Source organism: Ursus arctos, unplaced genomic scaffold (genome assembly GCF_023065955.2).
Source record: "Ursus arctos isolate Adak ecotype North America unplaced genomic scaffold, UrsArc2.0 scaffold_14, whole genome shotgun sequence".
Lineage (NCBI taxonomy): Eukaryota > Metazoa > Chordata > Mammalia > Carnivora > Ursidae > Ursus > Ursus arctos.
In genome coordinates, this window is record NW_026622808.1 from 3815931 (window position 1) to 3840643 (window position 24713).

At 52.4% G+C, this 24713-nt stretch overlaps 1 protein-coding gene across 3 annotated transcripts in view; it reads left to right on the top strand.

The window, feature by feature from the left end:
• Positions 1–8033: 8033 nt before the first annotated feature.
• Positions 8034–24713, top strand: part of PMP22 (peripheral myelin protein 22) — a 31582-nt gene continuing 14902 nt past the window's right edge. Inside the window, exons 1-4 of one of the 3 annotated variants that reach the window (XM_048226898.2) lie at positions 8075–8271; positions 10502–10896; positions 12594–12705; positions 13882–13981. In XM_048226898.2, coding sequence (XP_048082855.1) covers positions 12628–12705; positions 13882–13981 — 178 coding nt within the window. In that variant the 5' untranslated portion in view covers positions 8075–8271; positions 10502–10896; positions 12594–12627. Of the gene's footprint in view, positions 8272–9816; positions 10208–10501; positions 10897–12593; positions 12706–13881; positions 13982–24713 lie in introns of those variants that run through there. The other 2 variants (XM_048226899.2, XM_026521034.4) reach the window with 2 other exon arrangements.

Here is a 24713-nt window from a genome sequence, read left to right on the forward strand (position 1 = left end):
AAGCCCTCTTGAAGCTTCTGTTTCTGTTGAGAATGTCCCATTGGCCCAAACAGGTCACGTGGCCAGGTCCAGATGCAAAGAGTGGAGGAACAGCCTGCACCTTTTGATGGAGAAAATGGAAAAAGCTGCATTGCAAAGAGGGACTTTTAGAGGGATGGGAATCTTTTTTTTTTTTTTTAAGATTTTATTTATTTATTCGACAGAGATAGAGACAGCCAGCGAGAGAGGGAACACAAGCAGGGGGAGTGGGAGAGGAAGAAGCAGGCTCATAGCAGAGGAGCCTGATGTGGGGCTCAATCCCACAACGCTGGGATCACGCCCTGAGCCGAAGGCAGACGCTTAACCGCTGTGCCACCCAGGCGCCCCTAGAGGGATGGGAATCTTTTGCGTTCTAATGGAGATGAAAGAGGCCAAGCGACGTTGCTTGCTTCTGGTCTATGGTAGTTGCTCAATAAATCCCTGCTGAATGAATATAGTTGGAAGGAGCCTTAGTTTCCCTTCCCCTCACATAGTTGAGGTTAAAATGTTCAAAATACACTTTGCCCAGAGTCTGGTTCTGCCTGTGGATGGCCTTGGATGCCAAGAACACTGAGTCATTCTGTGTTTACTCTCTCATCATGGAAGAAGCCAGCAAAGTCCAGTGACCTTAGTGAGAGGAACTATATGGCTTTTGTTTCCTTTATAGAAGCAACTGCTGGTGTAGACTGGGAGCTGGTGCTTTAGTTGTGCAGCTGTTAAGACCAACCCGTTTCAGCCCTACCAGGTATCCACACTGAGCCCTGTGGATAAGGGTCGGCTGCTGAAATTGCTGGATAAACAATGGGTCCCTCAGTCACCCAAGCGGGAGTCCACCTCATGGCGTGTTGTCTGGGTGCAGGGCTCTCGAGGGCTTCCCCCAGATGACATACAGCTCTCTGTACCAGGTGCTTCTTTTTCCACAGCTACATAGCAGAGCAGTTCATGCCTTCAGCCTCATGACAGGTGTTCTCCCCCACTTGAGAGTGAGAAGGGTCTTCCCATTGGCAGCCCACCACTGGCAATCCATGTCAACACTTTGCACCCTTAGCCCCTCTGGAAAACAAACAAACAAACAAACCCATAAAGCTGGGTATTTGAGGAAGCTGGAATGGCCTGTGTGATGATACCCCTGGGGCGCTTCTGCTTCTCTGGAGGATTTTCTGCCTTTCTCTGCATGCGTGAATCCTAGGGCCATCGCTGGGTTTCTGTGTGCTGGCTCCGGGATTCTTCTGTGTCTCACATCTCTCCATGTGTATGTGGGGGTTCATTTGAGGGACTCTGGGACGGGTCTAGGGGGAAAAGATATGACCAACAGAGGGAGTAACAGGTGCTTGGGTTGGGGAGGTCCCTCTCAACATGAGACTGCCCAGGGGCTATGGTGGGTGGGCACAGAGGGTACCACCAAAAGGAAGAGGGAGAAGGAAATCCTAGAAGACCGGATTCCAAAAAGGGGCTTACGTGCGTAGGCGATGTTACTCACCAGTGCGGCAAGGAGCCTCTGGGTCGGAACTCTGAAGGGCCATAGCAGCTTGGTCTCTATGTTGTCAATGGCCTACAGATAGGCAGTGAGGTTTCACGGGGTATGCAAAGCAGACAGGTTCGAAATGGATAAGAATGTGCTGATTTGGGCAATTTTTAAAATAATTTGATATGTAGAAATTTGTAGTAGACACCAGCAGGCTTTTGAGCTGATGGGTCTCAGTCTGTGAGAAATACACAACCTAGGGACTAGTACACAGAGGCCAACTTTGGGTTACTCATGTAACACCATGACTATTTTTTGCAGTGTTCTTCCAAAGACCATGATGGGGCCACCCCCTGAGTTGAAATACTGTGGTCTCTCCAAAAGGAGAAAAACATATAACAAGGCGGAGGGGAGGGGGATGTTGCTGAGTGGCCACTGGGAGTGGCATGGCATGGCATGACCTCAGAGGACATCCACCAAATTCCTTACTCAGGATCACAGTGACAAAGCTCTCAGTTGACCTCCGTGCATGTTTTCCCTTACCTGCTTGGGGGAAAGTTAGTTGGCCTGGAGTCCTTAGCTGAAGCCTCCTGTCTTCAAATCTGTCTCTTCATTTCCTGAAATGTCTATAGTCGGTTTGAAGGAATACCATTCTTCTATTTAGGAAAGACTAGAACATCAGAGCTGGAGAGGTCGTGCAGCCCAGTGTTTCAATAGAAGTGTTTCCAAGATTGAGTTCCATGGAACCTATGTCTTGGCGAGAATCTGGGAACAAAAGTTCAATGGTCCAATAAATTTTAAAAATGCTTCATAATCTAGTCCCTGCCTAAGGGTTCCCAAGACTGAGTTCTGTATTCAATGATCCAAAATCGTATAGGAGCAAGGCACAAGACTATATCGAGTAGATCACCCCCTGGGAATCCTCTTGAAAATACCTTCCTTGGAAGGTTTCCCAATGGTTGAGATCTCCCAATGGTTGAGGAGGTCACAAGGTAGTGAACTTCAGATAGTAATAGTATCTTGATTGCATTATGATTGCATACCATAATGGATGGATGAGGCATGAGAAAGAGGGAGGGAGAGAGAGAGAAAGAGAGAGAGAGGGAAGACAGTGTGATTGGAGATAGAGCATTGACAACCATGTAGGGCTTTCCCCCTTGGTCAATGGACCATAACTGGTCAGTGCACTTGTACTCATCTGAACTACGTCTGACCATGTTTTTGCTGTGAGTCATAAGGATTCTCAGATTCAAAGTCACATACCTAGACCAATGGACTGTTGGCTCATTCATGTCATGGCCCCTCAAGATCAATAAGGGTCTGGGACACTTCCTTTTTTATTTTTTACTTTTTCTGTTTGTCTCCTGATGTATTTAAATAAGTACAAAATAAGGTTATGAAACGCATGGTCCATATAAATGCTTACATTATACCATCAACATTGTAAGATATGCAAGCTGCTTCCTTGTAAATGCACAACTGAATGCAATACCGTCGTACTACCTCTGGGTCTGGACGTGTGACTCCATTTGGAGACAGCACAAGAAATGAAGCAAGGCCTGGCCCGTGGCTCTCCTGACCCCTCCCTGGGGTAGGCCCAGTGCCCACTTCCTCCACTCAAGCCAGAAAGTGACAGATTCAGCTGATGGAGGCCACAAGACTAAGACGGGTGATCATTAGTCACGATCGGCCCTGTGATAAGCTCGCTTCCACGCAAATGTATTTTTCCCACTTGATGTTGAACTTGGAAGCACAGGGTTGGGCTGCATTCTCCAACTCTGCAGGCTTTCAGATTTTGTTTTTGTTTTTTGTCACCGTGGAACTTGGGATGTGTCTGAAAGCATACATTTGTTGGGGTCTAGCAGTTGAGAACGTAGGGTCTTGCCTTCGGACGGTCAATGTTTCTATTCCAGCTCTACCATTCCAGCTGTGTGCCCCCGGCACTACATTAACCTCTTGGTGCCCTAAGGGTCAGAGATGTCCAGCCCTCCTGGGACTGTTGTAGGTATTAAGTGAGGGGGCTAGAACAGTGCCTGGTAAGCACCCAATACATTATAGATGTATTATTTCCTAAATTTCCCCCACTAACCATGCATTGTTGACTTTTCCTCATTTCCTTACATAACCTTCTTCAATGTTATTTTTAATACCTACATATTATCTCATCTTAAGACTGCACCAAATTTCTCCAGTCATTTCCCCATGGTTTGAGATTAAGGAAGCTCACAGTTTCCTTCACGGTAAACAGGGTGCTAATGGCCAAATTGTTGCCTATCCATCACTCCTGTGAGATACACTTCTAGAATTTTAATTCCCGGATCAGAATGCCAAGGTAATTCCCGCAGGAGACCCAGGCTTACCACTCGCACCCTGGATAGATATTCCTGGGTCTTTAACAAGGAAGAGTACGCATGGTTGAAGCTTTGCCCATTTCTGCCTTGAACCTCTCAAAGGATCTGACCTTTGTCCGTGAACTTCCTTGGCTTAAGCTGAGGTTTCACACTTGATAAGTGCTTCACAGAGAGGAAGAAAACATCTGTGTTCAAGGTCATTTTTAGTGCAACCGCTGTTTCTCCGGCTCAGAGGTACTCGTAGGACGACGCATCGCGAGGAAACGATGCATCCTGGGGCTTGTTCACTCACATCATTTTCCGGAACGGTTGGTGCACACCTCGTTTTTCTCGCAGGAGAGTAGTGTCCCATGGCTTGGTGTGGCCTCGTTTCCCTGAATCAAACATTCCCTTGGCTTGTCGTGGGCTCTCCTATCTACCTCCCTCAAAAAGGACAACCCCCAACAGGGAGCCCGGGCTGCCTCCCTTGGCACTATCGTGCCTGGTCTGCGGGGCCCAGAAAATCTGTCCATTCCCTCTTATCCCAGCCCGGGCCATGTGGCCAGATTGATGGCCTTCCCCACCTCCATGGGCGTCTCCCCAGCCTGGAACAGAAAACTGTCCCTGAGGAGTTCAGAGTCTTAGGCAAGTTTCAGGGTTTTCCATCTCAAGCACCGGTCAGTTTCAGACCGTCTCCTGCTTAAATTGCTCCCAGATCCCTTGTCTGCTAGCTCAGGACATGTCAGAAAAGTCCGCTTTCTCGCCCTCTGCTTGCATCCACGGAATCTGGCTTTCCTAAGCAACAAATGTTCGGGAACAAAGAATTCTTTGTACTTCGTATCGTTCCAAGGGCACAGAATAATCGCTCTGTGCTTTCTCGCTCCCACAGGTGAAGCGGCTTCAAGATGCAATTTGTCCCAAGATAAATTTGTGATTTTTAAAGACGGTTATTGAGGGAATGGGCCCGGTGCCAGCTCGAGTGTGTGTGTCTTCAGGCTGCTTTCTACCTGCTTCTTTTGGCCACAGAGAACGTCTTCTGGGGGGCTTGGATTTGCCATCATTTCAAACATGTGTATTTATAGGGAGCTACTCAGGGAAGTCAAACTGGCTCCTTCCATTCCTTCCCTTCTCCCTTCTCCTCCTCTTTCCTCTCTTTTTCTTTTTCCTCCCTCCCTCCCTCCCTCTTTTCTTTCCCTCCATCCCCTCTGCCTTCCCCCCCCCTCCCCTGTGCTTGAGCTTTTAATACTAAGCTGCTCAGAAGAGTCAGAAGAGTGTAGACGGGGCAGTAAACTCCCTTTTGAGGACCTTTCCAGACCAGATGTGTGCACGCCTCGCCAAGAACGCCCACACAGGCTGCTGGCCGCAGTGAGACAGGAAAAATCTTCATTTATGGTGTAAACACCTACCCAGATATTGACCCAGTGCCTGGCGACACCGCCATTCTGACGACGACGTCATCAACGGGACAAATGCCCAATTAAGACTCACCTCTGTTTTTTTTTTTTTTCCCTTGGGGGAGTCCACATGATGGAAAAATCACAGGTTTGGAAATCAGACGGACTGGTTTCAGGGCCCAGCCCTGGCACGTACTTGCCGGTGGCTGGAAGAAACATGGTGAGTTCTCCAAGCCTCGCCTTCTTCACATAGAAGATGGTCAACACCCCTCTTCCCCCCGCCCCTGTGTTGAGTAAAGTTCGGGCAGGTGGCAGCATTTCCGCAGCTCGAAATGCAGGAAAAAAGGGGCTGGGTCCCACTTCCAGCGCCTGCTTCCATCCCACTCCCTGTGGACGACGGCGGTCGTTTTACCAAATCAAACGTCATCTGCAGGACTGCGACACAGAGGACTTGCCACAGAAGCAGGCCGGACACCTGCGAGGGGGGCTCACAGGACTGGTGCAAGCACTGGAGGTGTTGGGATGCTTTCCTGCTTTTTTAATGGAAGAAAGAAATGCGGGTGTAGAAATAGATAGACCAAATCAGCATCTTTGGCGGAAAAAGGAAATTGGATTATATGATGTGTATGGCACGCATCGTGACAAAGTGTGAATGTTCTGTGAAGGCCAAAGTCAGGGTACAAGATAGCACGGGGTACAGGGCGTGGGCTCTGTGGCTGGGATGCCTGCTTCACATCTGGCCTTTGCGGTTTCCTCGTGGGGTGGGGTGTCCTGAGAAAGACACTCAGGGTCTTGGTGTGCCTCAGTTTCCCCTTACATGGAAAAAGGATGACCAGGATGCCTGTTCATAAGATTGTTGTAAAGAGGAGCGCCTGGGGGGCTCCGTCAGTGAAGCGTCTGCCTTCGGCTCAGGTCACGATCCCGGGGTCCTGGGATCGAGCCCCGCATCGGGCTCCCAGTCTGCCTGACTCTCATCGTCCCTATTTATCAAATGGGCAGAAATAATAATAGAAGTAAAATACCCCTGGGGGATATTCTCCATGGCCCTGAGGACGCACTGGTCAACACAGAGGGACTGGGGTTTCTTTTGGCCGAGGAGGGCCTCCAGAACAGGGGAGAGAGAGGCCCAAGAGGAGGCAGAGAGCCTGGCATCGGGACAAGTGTCTTGGTGCCTGATGGATCGGCCGGTGGGGGAGCACAGCAGGGAGCTGCTCTGCTGCCGTGAAGCCTGAAGGAGCTCCTCCAAGAGGTCTTACCCAAAGCCCACAAGTTTTCAGGGCTTGGTTGCAGGCAATGGGCATGGTCGAAAGAGACGGAGGGCCAAGAGAGCTGGTCCTGGAACATGGAGCTCTTGGAAGGATGGAGGGCTGATCAGATTGGCACTATCCAGCCAGAAGAAAAAGCCATGCCTCCCGCCTGCACCCTGCCCTATGCTTCTATCTCTGAATTCTTAGCCCTTGGAGGGAAATGATGTCAGGTGTCTCAGGCTTTGTCCCGCCTGAGGGACAGCAACCTCGACCTGTGGCCTTCAGGTAGGATCATGGGGGGCATCTAGGAAGGGGGTTGTCTGGGGAAGCCCAAAGTCATGCTCATTGGGCCCTCCCTCACCCTCTATGTCGGGAAGGATTGAGGGAGCTCCTCTCTCTTTCTCTCTCTCACACACACAAAGAACATACACACATGCACACACACCCACACACGCACACCCCAGATACACACACACGCCCCTGTGTTACCTGGTAAGACTGAACCATAACTCGTCTAACCCTGCAGCCCATGCTGGGCCTTACCTCCATCTGGGCTCCACGACAGAAGGCAGCTAGAAGGAAACCAGGGGCCATCTGACGCCTTGTGACAATTTGGCTGGACCCTGGAGCATCTCGAGGAATGTTAAAAATTACCCACACCTGACCTGCATCCCAGACCACTGAGTCAGCCACTCGGCACACAGGCCCAGGCCAGCGGTATGCACAGCTCTCTGTCGTTTTAATGAGCAGTCAGACCTAATGAGACCCAAGGCTCAGTTACACTCTTTCACTGGGGCTGGAAAGATCCAGGCTGGGAGCAGAACAGAGAGAGGGCCTTTGGGACCCCCTTCTGCCTGTGGAGCAGAAGAAACTTTGTGGCAGAGAGAGACTTCCCCAGACTCTAGAGAACTACAGTCCCCCCCAACACCCGGCCGCGACATAAGAAGTGGGGGAAATTGCCAAAATTCCAAGGGACTCCTTCAATAAAACCAAGTGCCCTTGTCTCGGTGCTTCTACCCAGGAGAACTTGCTAGAGATGGAGGACCCTTTCTGAGAGCTTGAAGGAGCATAAAGGGCAAAGAGCCTGAAGAAGACGGCATCTTCGTTTGTCTGCCTCTCCATAACTCTCGCAAGCGCTCTCCTTAGCCTGTCCTGCCGGACGGGCTGGAATGTTTTCAACAGAGCCTTGTTTATTTGAATTGGCTCATCTCGTGGAGGTCAACATTATCCGTGCAATGTCGGAGCTCCTTAAAATGATGATGTCGATTCAAAATGAGACTCAGTCTGCAGGTAACACATGTGACACGACGCGCACAGACCCTTCGCACAGTACATTTCCTCCTTGCAGAATTCCCTGGAGGGTGAGAGGTGGGGTGCTGGGGGCGCTCAGCTATCACACAGGCTGCCACAGTGGGAATAGGCTTGGCTTCCGAGGTTGCAGACGTACCTCAAGTCCCTTCCCTGTTGATCCCAGGTTCTCCATGCTCCAAAGGGCCCCTTGGGATCATTGTACCCTGGCAAGTACACAAAGCAGGGCGCTGTCTCTTTAAGTAGAAGAGGCTGAGATGCTCTCAGGCCACCATGACATATCCCAGCATTGGACCAGCCCCTGAATAAACTGGAAAGGCGCCTGGTCTGGCTTCAGTTACAGGGAGCACCACCAGGGAACATCTCAGGGAGCCTGGTTGCAAGCAGTGGGGCTTAGAGTCTGCCTGCTGGTCTCTCCGCCGCCCTGTGGGGAGGGCCTTGCCTTGGCATCCCTCGCGTGTGACTGCAAAGAAATCCACGTGGAGGAAGGGGTTACACCGTTTGGCCGGGTGAGTCTTCTTGGCAAACTATCCCTCTGGGTAGCGTGTGCTTATGCTTCTGGGAGAGCTGCCCGATGCCCCACTCCCTGCAAATCACAACTGGAAGGGATTGCAGGGAGACGGTGTGCTGTGTTGCAATTGACAAGAGAGTCAGAGGATGCTTTAAATCCCTGATGAAGAGCTGGCTGTATAGTCTGGCTGGGGAGGTGAGAAGGACTGACTATCTGAGAGCATCTAGGAAGCCCAGCACCTCCAGATTTGAAGGGAGTAAGGGGACCGACCTGGAGCTGTTTCCCATCTGCACACACGCCTGGCAGGGGACCTCGGATTGGGAAGCAGGTCAGGGAGAAGTTTCCACCTGCAGCAAAGCGCTAGCCGGGCTCTGGGTGTGGCCAAGCTTGGTCGACACTGCTCTGGGCAGTGTTTTCTTTTCTACCCTGGGAACCGGGCAGGCGGGAGGTAGGCAAGAGGCAGTGAGGGCTGAACCAAAGGGTTCAGGTTCACGTGTTCGAAACCCATAGCGCGGTGTCATTGACTAAAATACTGAGTTCAAGGCAGAGGAAGAAACAAGCTATGCTTTACGATGTGTGTGCTTTTCTAGATGTATTTACTTCATCAAAAAGGTTACTCGGAGCAAAAAGAAAGAAGAGAAAGAAAATCCCGAGTTCAGTATGCTAATATTTGTGAAGTGCTTAGAATAGTCCTGGGGACATAGTGACCACATAAATGTTGGTTAAATAAATACAATAAAAGTCTGATTGGCATAAGGTCAGGCCATGAATCCTGGGGCACTGCTGACCTGTAAAATGACCCGGGAGGAGAGAACACAGCCCTGTTCCTCTGGTTGGTTTTTCTACTTGCATGTGAACATTAGAACTGTGGGATTTCTAAGCTATTTTAGGTCAGGGGGGTCTGCCTTGCCTTGAGGGCTAAAGATGACAGAATAATAACCATGGTGACAATTTATTGAGTCCTGGTCCCTATGTTCTAGGCACTATGCTAACTGCTTCACACACTTCAATCCCTTTACTCACCACCATAAAATAGGCATTACCAGTCCTGCTTGCCTGCTAGCTTCGATGAGAAAATGGAAGCTCATTGAACTTCAGCTGCTCACTCAAGCTCATAACCCTGAGTAATAAGGTTTGTCCGAGCCCTGAGCCAGAGTGCCCAAGCATTGCCCCATACCCCCTCTCCCAGAACATGTATAAAGTCCTGCTAAAGTGCTTGCCACACAATGGGCATTGAGTGAAGTTTTTACACATCATCTTTTTTAATCTCATAATACAAGGATTTTTAAAAGACCATTCATTATTCGAGGAATATTTCAGATGCTGTACTTTTACTTAAAGATAAGAATATGCAATTGGCTACCCTAAGCAGCTACTTTCAAAGAGTATAATCGTACAGAATCGAGGGACTCATTTAGAGCGATAAGGTTTTATGACACAGGACACTAGCAGGAGGCGGGGGTGTGCCTGTGCGAACGTGCAGCATTAGTAAGCAGAGACATTCAGAATCCACATGAAGGCTCCTTGTTTCCATCAAGGCTCTGCCATCGGACAGCCTTCCTCGGGCCCACCTGTGCCACGCCCAGAAGGGCTAGCCTCTCTCCCTGTGACGCTGGGCGGACCGCGTTCAGGCGACTATGAATCAGCGGATTTCCCTGGCTGTTCTTCCCCGACCTCCAATGGCCAGCTCCCCACCCTATGGCCGGGGGACGCCAGCGGAGGCCGGGAGCCAGGCCAGGCGAACTTCGCCTGGAGCTTCCCCGGTTGTGGTCTGGTTTTGCCCAGGCTAGGAGGAGCCAGACCACCCCCGCCCCCCAACCCCGCCCGGCACGCTGTTCTGTAGTCGGCGGGACTCTCTCCTCCCGCTGATTCTCACCCAAGCAGGGCCCTCCAGTGGGTCCCCTCGAGTCCCGGGAACCAGGCACACCGCCTAGGTGCGGACACTGACAGCGCGGGGCGGGCGCGGGGCAGGGGTGCCCAGGGGAAATGCTAGGGCAGGCCAGGCGCGCCGGGACCCTAGAGGACAGGGACGTCTTTCGGCGCTTAAGTGCCAGCTTCCCCCTTCCCGGAGGAGAGGAATCCAGCTTTGGCCCCCGCGTGGGCGCAGTCCGCGTGCGTGCGCCCCAAAGCCCAGCGCTGGGCACCGGCGGGGGCGACCTCGGGAGGGCTTTTCCCACGTGGCCGAGGGGGCGGAGGGACCAGTTTATTGGCCAGCACTTGGTCTCCAGGAACTCGGGGAGCCGGAGGAAGCGGAGGTGACAAAGCTCAGCGGCCGCCTAGTTTCGAGTAAAAGTCGCAGCGGTTTTGCAGTGATCGACTTTCTCCTGAGGCGGATTGAAGGCTGAGTAACTGTCTCCGGCCCTCCCTCCCTCCCTCCTGTCCTCTCTCCTCCCTGAGGCCCGCCCCCCTGCACACGCTGACCCAGGGACACACCCTATTGCAGCGACGCAGACAGGGCGTTGTTCCCGTTAAAGGGGAACGCCGGGAGCCTCCCTCTGGCCCCTCGCTTCGCGCGCGCAGCCCGGCACCGCAGCTGTCTTCGCGGACGCCAGCAGCCGAGCAAACGCACCAAGTTTGTGCCGGAGGCCACATTGAGGATCGGGGACAACCATCCCTTTGGACTGTAAGTGCTTTGGTAGGGAAAGTGGAGGAGATGGAGGAGAAACGTGGGCATCTTCCGTCGATGGTGCCAGTAAGCGCGGAGCAGGCGCGGGCTTTGGGCTGGCCAGGTCTCCGAGCTGTCTTTCCGAGCTCAGATAGACAGACCACGGTCTGTCTGGTATAGTTCTTACACGGCTTGTAGGGCCTGCTTTATGGTCCCGAAGTCGTAAGGGGCGAGGGTGGTGGTGTTGGGATATCGGGCAGGGGCCGCGCAGTTTTCGTTTCGCTGGAGAAGCGCCTACTTGGGGACTCATTGGCAAATTGGTCCCTGCGGTGGACACCTTGGGGAAGGGTTACTGGACCTCGGTAGTCCCCCAGTTTCTAACCACATAACCTATCTCCGATTGTCCTTCTCTGTCCCTCCCTGGCTCTAGGAGCCACTGGATTTAATTTAAACCTTCTGGAAGACATCGGAAAACCGGGCTTATTTCTTCCCGTATATTCCAGGGTTCTTTTGAATGTGTTGCTTATGGAGAGCAACGGAGGGGCCTGGTACTGAGTACTTTTAAAGCTGAGTTACTGAAACGTCGTCTCCCTGGCCCAGGGCCCTGTACTGAAACAGTCCCCCCAAGTGCAGCCGTGTTTTCACAGTCATAGGTATCCTCTAACGGGTCACCTGGCTCTTCACTTCCCCAAGGGCTGTAAAATAAGGGGCTAGGACAGCACAACTGCGGAGGGAAGATGTCCTGCGGGCTCTGGCGGGCTGCAGTTCTCCTGGGACCTAGCCCTTCATCCTCCGCCTCCCCTTCCCACCGGACGTCTGGCCCCCTCCACGCAGGCTCCTGGGCGCGCGTCCCGGAGCGCCGAGGCTGGACGGGGTTGCGTCTCGGCTGTGCGTGCCGGGGGCGCGGCCGGGACTCCGGCGATCCGGCGAGGAGCCAGCCCGGGAACGCAAGGCCCCACTCGCCGGGGCCTCCTGGGGAAGCGCGCGGTGGGCGGGAAGCGCAGGATCGGGCCGCTCTCTGGGCCACTCTTTCCTGCCCACACTCCCCCGGCTCTGCGCCTCGTCTCCGGAGCCACCCGGGTCGATGCCAGGCCGAGCTGGGGCCAGGACGGCTCCCCAGCGCTGGCAGAAGCGGGTGGAAACTCGGAGACTAACGGAATGCGGAGCGCACCGGGTCTGGGAAACCAGCTCGCAGCCGCGCGCTCCCCCTCATAGCGTGCCGCTGGTGTCCCCGGGCCTCTGGCAGAAATCTGGGCGCCTACCCCCTGACCCCCCCATCTCCCCCTCCGTAGGGGAAGGGGCCCACTGTCCTCCTCCTGCCCCCTTCCCCTCGTGGGGTTGGGCTTGGAGGCAACCCCGGGTGGGTGGAGGTGTGCCTTGGCCTCCGCTCGTCCTTTTGGAGAAACCTCTCCTCTGGGGGTGACTTAGACGTGCGTACCCCTTGTTTTGTTCCCAAAGCAAAGGATGGTCTGTCGCAGGCGGGCCCAGAGGCTGCGGGGCGGGGATGCTGCGGTCGGCTGCTGCCCTCTCTCGGCCGGCCGCCGGGAGGCGTGCAGGCGCCCGGGGCCGGGCCAGGCGGGCGGGCGGGCAGGCGCGGTGCCAGCCCCCTGCATTCCGCCGGCGCGGGGACCCTCCCTCCGCGCGCTCCTCCTCCCTCGCTTGCTCGCGCCAGTTGGTCCGGCCTCACGTCCAGCTTCGGCCGTCTTTCCCGGCAGGCAGGAACTCCGCCGAGCGCAACTCGCCGCCAGAATGCTCCTCCTGTTGCTGGGTATCATCGTCCTCCACGTCGCAGTGCTGGTGCTGCTGTTCGTCTCCACGATTGTCAGCGTGAGTGGCCCGCGGGCGGCGGGGGGCGGGCGGGGCACCCCGAGTCCCCCCCCCAAGTGCTCCGGTCTCCCCGGGGCGACGATTCCGGCCGCGCTCCCTCTAGTACCCCGCCGCGGTGTTACTTTGCAGACAACGTGAAGTCTCAGACTGCAGTTTCTGGCAATCTGCCCCCTTCCAGTTGTTTTGAGAAAACTGGAGCAGATTCAGGGGTAGGAAGGAAGCAATCGCTGGACTGGGTTAGCTGCGCAGGCCTCGTTAACGCCAGATAATTTCAGTGCGGAGCCAGGGTTCCCCGACCTTCATTTGATGAGAGTGCTCAGCATTTTTTTTTTTTTTTTTAATTTCTCGCTGTAGATTCGTTGAGGAAGGAAGCGGAGTATTTATGGAGTTTTGTTTTTCTCCACATGTCATAGGTCAGGTGGGCGGCTTAGTTCATACAACACCCCTGGAGGGCTGGATATTGGAAGGTTAACATGGGCTCTTCCAGAAAAGAGTTCACAGTCCTGGGTCTGCTTTAGGATGTGGACCCAGCGCCTTCACTGCAAGAACAGGTCGTCAGGGTAATTTGGGTCACAGAACCATCAAACATCCAGCACATTCGATTTGAAACTTCAGGCAGTTATGTGACTGTGGCTTTAACTTCTTAATGTAAGGCAAATTCCAGGCACGCTATTCCCCTCTGTTTCAAAGGTTGAGAGATAATTATTGGAACAAGAAATACTGATGTTGGGGGCTTGTGGGTTGTTCTATCATTTATAAGCATCTTTACAACGTCTTAATTAATCTTGTTGGATTAATAGGAATTATGGGTAAGGAGAGAGGCTCAGAACAACACTCAGGAGATCAGGGAGGGGAGGGGCTTGAATACAGGTGTCCCAGGCTGAGTGCGAGGCTCCTTCTATTATACGTACTTCTGCACATATCCGCTTACACGCGTGTGCTACTTTTCTAATAACAAAGTGCATTTCGCTTGCAAACACTCCCCCCCCGCCCCCCGCAACACCATGTCTGAGCCAGACCCCCACCTCTCTCCTTTTTCCCGCATGACTGTGGCCTCTGGCCAGGTGACACTGGGCAGGGCAGGGGCGAGCCAGCTAGATGGGTGGATGAGGCTGCTCTTCCCTTCCCTTCGCTCCTCCGCAGCTTGTCTGATTTAAGATGTCTGGTTCTTTCTAGCAATGGATCGTGGGCAATGGACACAGCACTGACCTCTGGCAAAACTGTAGCCTCTTGTCTTCGAGCAACATTCTCCACTGTTACTCATCATCCACGAACGGTGAGACTGGGTTTTTGCGCCACATGCTTGTCCTGGTCTGTGGGTGCCGTGTTTCTCAGTCCAGACCCGGAAACACCTGTTCTTGGAAGGACACAGCTCCAACCTTGTTGCTGGGGTGGGGTGGGGTGGAATGCAACGGGGGGGACCAGGAATCCAAGACAAAAGGAGAGGGGCAGAAGTTCCCCTGGCTACGACAAGACCCTGGGTATCACTGGACATTATCTGGATCTGGAAAGATGCCCTAGAGCTCCCCCTTATCACCTGATGTGATGCTCTTTGTGGGCAAAGAAACTCAGATGCAGATAAGCAGCAAAGGTCGTTCAATGGCAAGACTTCAGGCTGACCCCATTGGGATTGGGATCCAACTAGCATCTTCGTTCCGGTGGCTGTCTCTATCCAGAAATGTCCTGCCTCTGCCTGGTTCAGGGACGGTCCCAAGGGTAGTTTTTGGTCCAGCTTTTGGCCTCCCATTTACAAGACTGTTTTTCTAGGTCGTGGGCCCCCCTGCTGCTGTTTAGCATCAGAACCTTTGAGTGTTTCCTTGTGGCACGATGGGGACTCGAAGCTATTTGTAGAACGCTAAGCCGAGCCTGGGAGGGTCCTCCATCCAGAGGATTGTGTTTCTCCCCTGTCCTCCGTGTCTTTGCTTGTGAGATATTTGAAACCAGGCTTACTTGGACTCGAGTGAAGGGGATAATTGGCAGTGAATCATCCACTGGACAGCTCAAGTACTCAGAGAGAGCAGTACGAGGGAGCAGGGAGTCCTGTGTCTTTAGATACGGAGAGGCCAAGGTAAAGAGGGTGCATTGTTTTGGGTGGCTGGGTGTTTCGTGGCCTCGTGGCCCCTGGGAGGGGCTGCAGTGCTTGGCGTTGAGGACATGGTCGGCTTGGCTTGGCACGGTCTCGCGTTTCAAAAGATATGTCCTTAGCCTGGAGAGGGAAGTCGTTGTAGGATGGGCAGAGAGAGGTTTCTTGACATCCTGGGTTTTAAAAGACCAAAAGAGTACGGCTTTCATTGTTGCTGAAGCAACTCATGATCCAGTTATCTCTGTTGAAGATGCTACAACCAACGAGAGAGACCAGTTTAGACCCAGCGCAATAAAGCAGGCCGTGAAGGGACCCTTCGTTCTGGCTTTGCACGATGCAGTTTCTTTGCTGGGCTTTGCCTCCCGTGGGCTCGGCACCCAGTAATACCGAAACTGCACCGAAGCATTACAAACCAAACATCTCGAACCTCAGTATAAAGAGAAAGTGCTAGAATGATGATTTGGTAGTTTCTGTGGGGAGGATAGGCAAGGAGTAGAAAACGCTGCTTTATGTTGTCACTTTCCTGGGGGGAAGAAAAGAAAGGCCTCCGTCCTTATTGACAGGAGCAGTCCTGATTCTTTGCTCGGAGTGCGTGAAAGATACTGAATTAAAAACATCCCAGAGGGCGCACCGTGAGTTTGCATGGTGAGCTGGCAACCGGGCAAATGGAATGAAGTACTCATGCGTGCCTGAGAATGTGGCCATAGCCCTGCTTGTCCCCAAAGCCGCAGCATCCGGTGTCTCCCCCCTTCAGGGTCTGGCTCGAGTTCCGTGAAGCCCTGGGATAGGAGGCGCGCCGCTCGCTACTGACACCTGGTGGTCACAAGCGGTGACGCGGCCCGAGAGGGTGGCTCTCCCTGAGGCGGGGCGGTGTCCACAGGCAGCCTTCCCAAGTGGCATTTGGCCGTGTGGGGTTGGCACGGAATCCTGGACTCTTAGGTCCAGAAGGGGGCACAGGAGCAGCCGTCTAAACTGTGCTCAAATCGAGAAGAGGAGCGGTCTTCACCTCGGGGCCTGTTATGGACCCTTTATGCTGCACCTGCCGTGAATGTAAATGGCTGTTCTCCCATCTCAAAGAGGGACCAGTGTTACTTTCATCAGGAGACCTCTCATCCCTTAATTGGCTCTTTCTGTGCCAAGCTCTTTCCTTGGGTTCATTGACAATGACTTCGGGGTCTTTCTTGTGGGCTCCAAATCCATATGGTTGCTTTGCGGGGTGGGGGGAGGGAGACCCCAGAGCATGGGTTCTCTTCCCCATCTGCCTTCTCAGATGTTTTGAGGGAATCTGGACACGCCCTTAAGTCAGCTGGCTTTGTTTGGATTTGAGCTTCTTCTTTTTTTTTTTTTTAAGATTTTCTTTATTTATTCCACAGAGAGAGAGACAGCCAGCGAGAGAGGGAACACAAGCAGGGGGAGTGGGAGAGGTAGAAGCAGGCTCATAGCGGAGGAGCCTGATGTGGGGCTCGATCCCAGAACGCCGGGATCACGCCCTGAGCCGAAGGCAGCCGCTTAACCGCTGTGCCACCCAGGCGCCCCTGGATTTGAGCTTCTTCTAAGTCAGAAGTTTCCATGGAAGCTTCCCCAGTTAACTCTGCTGATGTCTTCCTGGTGGGTCAGCTCTGATGGAGGGGGGAGCGGAATCCTCTGAGTCTCCTTGGCCTTGCTGATCCAGTCGAACAATTTCCATGGCAAACAGTGGGCGCAAAAATATGTAATTACAAAAATTAGACAAATGAAACTATATTAAGGCGTGAGCCACCGACTTTGGTCCGCGATTGCCCTCAGAATGTTCCAAACATACTTTTTATCGACGTAATCAAAAGGAACTCGCTATCGATATCCATTTGCGAAGAGCATGTTACAAGCGTGTTATGTGAACTGATGCTGGTTGATCTGACTTGCTGGTTTTTTCTGAAGGGGCTTGTGTTTGAAGGTGTGGGGCCAGGGCCCGGCGCTTCTCCGGGGGGTCCCCGTGCACTTTGTCTTCTGCATGAATGGTGCCCCTTGCTCGCCACATTAACCTCATGTTAACTGCTGTGTGACGTAGCTGGAAGGCGATGTCTCTGATCTTCCGCCCCACTACCCTTTGATATTAGATTGATGTTAGTTTCAGATTTCTTACGAGCTGCCCTCAACTCTGCCTGCCTTCTTATTTTCTAAATGTATTTACATGCCTTCTGCGTCCATCCTGTACCTGACTGTAGGTGAAGGTGAAAGAGCCTTCGCGGGGCCTATGCATCATGACCTGGCATTGGATGCCTCTCGGACCCAGGGAATACGAGGCCTTGGAAACCGTGGACCTTGCCCTTGGGGATACCGAGCCTCTTTGAGGAGCCAGGGGATAAGGGAGGAGGGATGAATCACTGTGAAGGCAGCGAAGGCCAGATGCCCAAGGAGTGGGGGCAGGCAGGCAGCGCCAGAGTTCAGGGGAGGAAGTGGAAGGGAAGTCTCGTGTGGGAGGTGGAATTTGAGCCATCCTCCAGAGGATGGGCAGGATTTAAATAAATACAGGCAAGGAGGAGGCTACTCCCTGTCCGGGCAATGACGTGACCGCCAGCAAGGGGACAGCAATGCAGGGGACGTGTCAGACCAGTCGGCTAGTAGTCCGGTTAGGATTAAGATTGACTGCATGTAACAGAACATCTTCAAGAGGCAGTGGCTGAAATAAGATCGTTTATGGCACTTGTATGAAATTGTCAGAGACCCAGGCACCTTCCAGAGCTCCTTTCTTTACCATCTCTTAGATTTGCTCCTCATCCTCATGGACTAAAGGCCTGCTGGAGCTCCAGCCATCTCATGCACGCTTCAGGCAGCAAGGTGCAGGAAAGAGGGGCAGAAGAATGTGTGCCCTTCCTTTTCATGAAACGTCTCCAGATAGACCACACATTTTTGTTTCTTGCTTTTACAGGAACTTAGTCACACAGCCACACCTAGTTAACAAGGGAGGCCGAGAATGTAGTCATTTGGCCTCGTGGGAAGTGTGGCTTCTCAATTCCTAGAAATTTCATAGCAAGAACCTCCTAGTAAACCTCCCAGAGACACTTGTCTCTGGGGCTTTGGCCTTCCCCCCGCCCCGTACCTGTTCATACTGTTTTACCATAGCTCTGCTGGGTCCTAAGCAGTTTCTGAGCAAAGCCCCGTTATTTTAGGATTATTCAAATATTTCATCTCTCATGTGTCCTGGGCTCCATCTGCTGCCCCACCGTTCTGACTGAGCCCCATATCGGCAAGTGTATAACCCTTAGACTTGCCTCTGTCTCTCTCCGTCTCCAGTCATTAAGTCTTGTTTAAGTCTTATTGTTTTGTGATGTCTTTGGGATCTTTGTTTTCTTCCAGCCTCTAACTCTCTTCTGAACTCCAGGCCTGCATATCCAGCCATCTCCTAGACATTTCCCCCGGGGATGCCTCGGAGTCACCCCCGAACTAGTCATTCTGCATCTTCCCCCACCAAACCCACCTCTTTGACAGTTTCTAGGATTTCAGTGAATGCTGCTCATGTCGGCAGCCTGCCTGGGTGTGTTTCGTCCTCGCTCCTTGTACCTTCATAGGTTCCCCCTACCCCCTCCGCCTCCCGCCACTGTGCCCTGACCATTGGCCATTCCCTTGTGTGTTGCCATGCCTGCAGGACTTATCAGAGCCACGGAGGCAGCCCGCTAAGCCCTCACCTTGCCTGTTTCTTTGTAACTCATGTTTCACGTTGAATTCAGGGTGATATTTTTAAAAATACAAAGCCAGGCCTATGACTCTGGATTTGAAGCCTTTCAGAGGCCTCTCCTTGGTCTTAATCTTCGGATGGAGATCTTTACCAAATCCCATAGGAATCTACCTGAATGATCTGTTCCCATGAAACCTCACCTCCCATCTCTTCTCCCCCCTCATCTTGGAATGTTAGCCTCCTCTTACTTCCCTGACCACGAACTTCCCATCTCAAGGTCCCCCCTCTCTCCCTTTCTCCCTTCCTCTGTTCTTTGGTGCACAGCTACTCCAGATGGTGGGAAGACAGAGGGCAAGGGGTAGAATTAGCACACTGGCCTGTAGATCCTTCCAGACCCTAGTCAGCAGTTTGGTGCATATGGGTGCATTTCTACATTTTACAATCTCGTTCAGACCTGCTGCGTTTTATACGCATCTCTGTCCATCTTATTCCAAGTTGGAGCAGCAGTCCGGATCATTTGTAAGGCAGAACACGTCAGAAATCTTACACAGTAGAAATGCACTGAGGTATGTCCGGTCAATGTCCCGAGACATGGGATTCTTACCCCTTTCATCATTGCTTTCTTTTCCATTGCCACTTTGCCCATCTTCCTCATTGAGATCTTTTGTTTCCACGCAAAATCCCATAGGAATCCACCTATTTCACATTTAATTTTCCAAATAGCCATAAATGTCATTTCCTGGTAGGAAATTAGTATTGAGTAACAAGCAGGTTCTGTCTGCCTTGAGTAAGAAAGCGGAGCCTGAGGGCTTGGCAGGCGGGACCGCGGGGCGGCGTCCATACAAACAGACATCCGTCCAGAGACAGAGGAGGCCAGTTCCTAGAGCCTTGGTTTTTCAATCTGATGAGATCTGAGCAGCTCCTGCTGGGATCTGGGGAGCAGGGGGGAAGCACCAAGCCTTCTCTCCAAGTCCTGAAGGCACCTGTCTCCTTGGAGCCCTTAGGCCATGAGGGAGTTTAAAATCAACTGACCCAGAAGGTTCGGCAAAACACGTGTCTTGCATTGACCGAACTAATGCTTTTTGTTTTGAATTCTCCATATTCTGCACATTTTAGGTCCAAATACACACAGGCTTTCTCCCAACTCTGTTTCATTGCATGGACCTGGTGGGTAGCAGAATGGGTCAGAGTTCGGAGTTGGGCTGCGGGCTGCTTGGGACCCTGGGAGCTGGAAGGGCTCATTTTTTCAAAAAGGGGCCCATACTGAACACAAAAGCATGAAGGAAAAAACCAGGCCGTCCTCCAGTCTGTCCCCAGAGCACCCAGGGCCACCTCTGCTGTATCAGGGTAGCGGCATATATGCACCCCCATTTCCCAGTGACACCAGGCAGGTCCGCCGTGCCAGAGTGGGCTGGAGCCAGGATCTCAAGCCAAGAAAGTAAGCAGGCGATGCTTTTCCTCTCCATTCTATGGCAATCAGGTGGGGGGCATTAGATTGAGGCCTTGGATTAAAAATCAGAAAAACACAAATGTTGCCAGTCTCGGAAGCCCCGAGCTTGAGCCTTGGTGGTCACTTGTCGTCTGTGTCTTCCCTGATTCCAGATTTCTCTCTCTCTTTTTTTTTTTTGTCCATTTGGTGGCCTTGTCATTTCGGCAAGGGCATCAGACCGTTTCCTCGTCTGTGGCTCAGCTCTTGGTCAGATTGTAGAGAACACAGGAGGCCCTCTGCATTTATGGGTTCGCGTTTTGCAATTTAAAATCTTCTTGGCTCTCTGGGCCAACCCACAATCTCTGTCCAAGTAACGGCTCTTGATTTTACAGGCCCTTGTGGGTTGCGGAGGGCCTGGCAGGCGAGGGAGGTTCAAGGGGTGGGATGTGATGTCAGAAGGCTAATGTTTCAACCCGCGAAGTTTCTCATCGGACACCAACATCCAGGAGTTAATTCTGCATGCTTGTTCAAACCTGGGTCTGAACCACATGGCCCTTGAAGCTCCCAGTCTTGGCTTTTTCAGAAATTTAAATTGCATTCCCAGGATTCCAGCAGAGTCAAGAAAGCATCTCTTGTATTTCAGGAGAGGGGATTGGCTGTCATGAGGCCTGAGGTTGTGGGCGTTGGTTTTCAGGGCAGGAGAGAAGGATGTCTGGCACGAAGCCTCCTGAGTGTGTCATCATGGACACACACGTAGACTCCCAATGTTGGCAGGGACCTGGGAGGTCATCAAGTCCATCCCTCTCCCTCTGCACCTTGCGTCAGACCCCTCTCCACTATGCCCACCCCGTGTTCATCCTACCAGTGATGGGGAGCTCACTACCTCTCAAGAGTGCCTTTTTCTTTTCTTTTCTTTTCTTTTCTTTTTTTTTTTTAAAGATTTTATTTATTTATTTGACAGAGAGAGACAGCCAGTGAGAGAGGGAACACAAGCAGGGGGAGTGGGAGAGGAAGAAGCAGGCTTCCAGCGGAGGAGCCTGATGTGGGACTCGATCCCAGAATGCTGGGATCACGCCTTGAGCCAAAGGCAGACGCTTAACGACTGTGCCACCCAGGTGCCCCAAGAGAGCCTTTTTCATTTTCCAAGAGCTAACAGCATGGTCCCTTCATTTATATTCCTCAAATATATTGAGCGCACCCACAAACCGACCACACAGAGCTGAACAAGAAAGACTGAGTCTCTGCTCTAGTGGGGCTCACGGTGACTTGGGGGGAGACCCATAATATACAATAAATACTCAAGTGCGGAGAGTGGACAGGCCTCTGAAGGAGACAGAGTGATGACATAGAAAGTTGCGAGGGTCGGGGGAGCTGGGTCCGGAAGGCCTCTTCCTTCCCGGTCTTGTGGCTGGAGACCGGAGGGACCAGTCACGGGCAGAATCACAAGAAGACTATTCTAGGAGGTAATGGAAAGAGTCCAGCGTGGCTGAGTGTGCTGGCTGGAGAAAGGGGTGCGAGGTGAGGTGGCAGAGGGGAGGGCAGGAAGAGAGGCATGGGGCTCAGAGTTGAGTGTTGGGGTACCCCAGTGAATAAACGGGGTGTGGGAAGGAGGTGGCAGAAGGGACTCGGAAAGAGTAGCCAGTGATATGGGAGAGATGCATGATGTATTGTCATGAAGCGTCGTCCCGCGTTAGACCCAAGTCTGTCCCCTCTTAGGTCCGCTCATTTCTGACGGCTTCTTTCCTGCCTGATGTGCTAGACTGGGGTTTGCCCAGGTTGCCCGGTTCAAACTTCTCAAGGGTCCCTAGGCTGACCTCAAATATTCAGAGACCCCAGTTTAGTCTTCGAGGCTCTCCCCTTGTTTGGGTGATGACTCCTTCCTTCAGTGGCTTCTCTGGTGTTGGCCAGATTCCTCTGAGGTCCCAGCTGTGTCATGTTCTGCCTCTAGAGAGCGGGCACGAGCCTCTTCTTGCCCCTCTGGGGCTAGGCCGGTGGTTTGGCTTTGGCGGGTTGATGGACAGAGAGTGGGGGACCTCGTTTCCTCACCACACTATTCTCCCTCCTCCCTCCCTAGCTTCTGTGAATTCTAACCCTAAAGGAAGGCGGTAAGCTCCTTTAATTCAATAGATTTCGAACACATTATTGAACCTCTCAACACGGGGGTGTGTTGCAGGGAAAAACCCAGTAGACCTCAGGAGTCCTTGCTTTTTTGCCCTTTTTTTTTTTTTTTTTTGGCCTCTGAGCTGGGTGTTGGAAATTAGGTAGAATTTCAGTAGCCATGCAGGGGAGAGTAGGGTGTTGTGGTAGGGGAGGGGAAGGGGGGGTTACTGTGGCTGGTGGGGTAGGGGCTCCATTCTAGCTCTTAATTGCCGCGATGCTTGGCCTTTTTGAAAATACTTTCAGGATTACAAGGAAAGGGGGCTTCTGATGATTATTCTATGGAGAATGCCTTTCAAACCCAAAGATCCTGAAAATAACACAGGCAGCCCCCCTCATCCGCTGAACTCTCTCAGATAATACAGCTCATAAACAATTCCTTTCTGTCCTCGACTGCCGTTTTTCTGGCCAAACCCAGCGGTTCCAAGAGGTCTGTTCCTAAAACAAGAAGGTTGTGTGATGAGTCAATTTGAAAAACATGAAAATTCGAAAGCGAAGAAGGCTTCTTCTTTTATGGCAAGAATTCTCTTAGCCTTTAATAGCAATTAACATCCAAGGAGGAAGGTTAATGGACTTGACCGTGGAACCCATCCGTTCTGTTTTTGTTTTTGTTTTTTTTTTTTAAATCAGCCAGTGGGTTGAGTGGTCCCACAGCAATTCTTTGAGAAACACAGCCCAGCCTAATCGGATCCTCTAGTTACTAGAGTTTTCCAACCGGAAAATAAGGGCAGCCTCCAACAGCTTCCTAATTTCAGCTTCTGTGCTATATCATATATTATATTCCCTTTTCAAGCCCCAGGACTAGTTAGCAGAATAAGACTGTTGGTGTCAAACCACAGATACAAGTTAGGCTCTGAAAGACTCCTTCCATCGCACCTGTTAACTAGGAGCTCGGTTAATTGACTGACTGTGTTAGGTTTAGCGGACACGCTTGGATGTGACGTTTCTCTCCATGGGTTGTGCTCTGGTTAACAGGCCCCCCCATGATTACGTGTTGGAAGAGCCCCCTGCCATGTGTCTTTCCTCCTGTCTGTGAGCTCCAGGCCGCGGGCTGTGGGCTGAGAGCCCACACTCAGCTTTCCCCTCTGGCTTGCATCCAGCCCGAGACCTGAACCTCCTTTCAAAGCTGTCAGCAGGTCTGGATGGGGATGACACTGAAGCCCCTGGGGCGGGGGACCCACGCTGGGCCCTGCACGCGCTCCGGCTGGTGGGCGAAACATTAAGTGCAAAGGCCACATTGTTGGGGACGGAGGCCTCTTGGCAGTCAGCTCTTCCCGGAATGACATTCATACTGAGAAGTCAGGAAAATGGCACTTTGTGGTGGCAGGTGGGTGGGGAGGTTTGGTCTCGTGCTTTTTTTTTTTTTAACTTTTATTTTTTAAAAGCATCATCGTCATCATCATTATTATTATTTTGGTCACGTGCTTTTGCAAGCAGTCCAGCGTTACACTACTGTGCCATCTGATAGATCGATCTCTTGCAGTTGGGATTCATTCCCTCTGATGGCCTCTTTCTTTGAGGCTGTGTTCTCTCCTGGCCTCCCTCTCCTCTGACTCTCCCGCACCTGTCGTCTCTCTCCCTTCCAAGAAAACCCGTTCTCCTAATGGAGTCAGAAAGCTTTTAGGAGCAGCTCAGAGCCCAGCGGGACTCCCGGAGGGGCGGAGGGGGGGGGAATGGGAGGGGCAGGTGGCTCGGTGCTGGTAATGAAAGATGCGGAAGGGCCCGGATGATCTGGCATATTTCAAAGTGCTTCATCCTCTCTGAGCCCCTGACGCACTGGACTGCAGGCCCCAGGCTAAGAATACAGCTGCGGGGGCAGATGTCCTTCCTTCGCTGCTTAGCTGCCACGGCAGCAGGACTCTGACCTTGAGGCAAGCTTTGATCATTGAGTAACTCAAGCTTGCCCTTATCTGCTGGGGGAGCTGGGTCTGCCTGCAGCCGCGGCCCGCATCAGAAAGCTGTCAGCAGCTCCTGGACCTGGCACTCTCATTTGAATCAAGCCTGCGGAGGGTTTTAGGGCGTTTAATTCCCATGCTCTGCACCAGGGTTGGAGATTAAAACATTGCACGGGAATTCCACAAATATTTACCCAGGCATCCACCTGGGGCCAGCCACTGAGCGGGGCCCAGAGAATGACCGTGGGTGCTCATTACGGGCTCAGCGAATGATTGCGAACTTGCACTTGGAGAGAAAGTCTCTCCCTGCCCTTGGGGCTTGGATAGGAGCTCAGATTTGGCCCTTGGAGTGTTGGTGTCATGTTAGGTTTGCTCCGCGTAAAACAGGCTTGTCATTGATGGTGCTGTCCCTTATATCAGATGGCACCCTACCCTGATAATGACATCTTGACTTAATTGTGACAGCACAGGTTGACCACTACACCCTGCAGGCCGCGCCTGGCCCACAGCCTGATTTTGTAAGTCAGGTGTTATCGGATGGACGGACCTCACCTTTTTGTTTACATAGTGACTAAGACCGATTTTGCGCAAAGATGCTAAAACCAAGGAGTGGCCACGGAGACCCTACCTGGGCCCTGCAGAGCCTAAAATGGTCACCATCTGCCTCTTTCCAGATAATGTGCAAATACTTGCAAATGCTTTTGGAGTTCTGGCTGGTGCCCTAATCCTATGGCTTGCACGAACACTGTGGTCCCCGGTTCACATTACCCACGTGACCCGGCTGGAGCT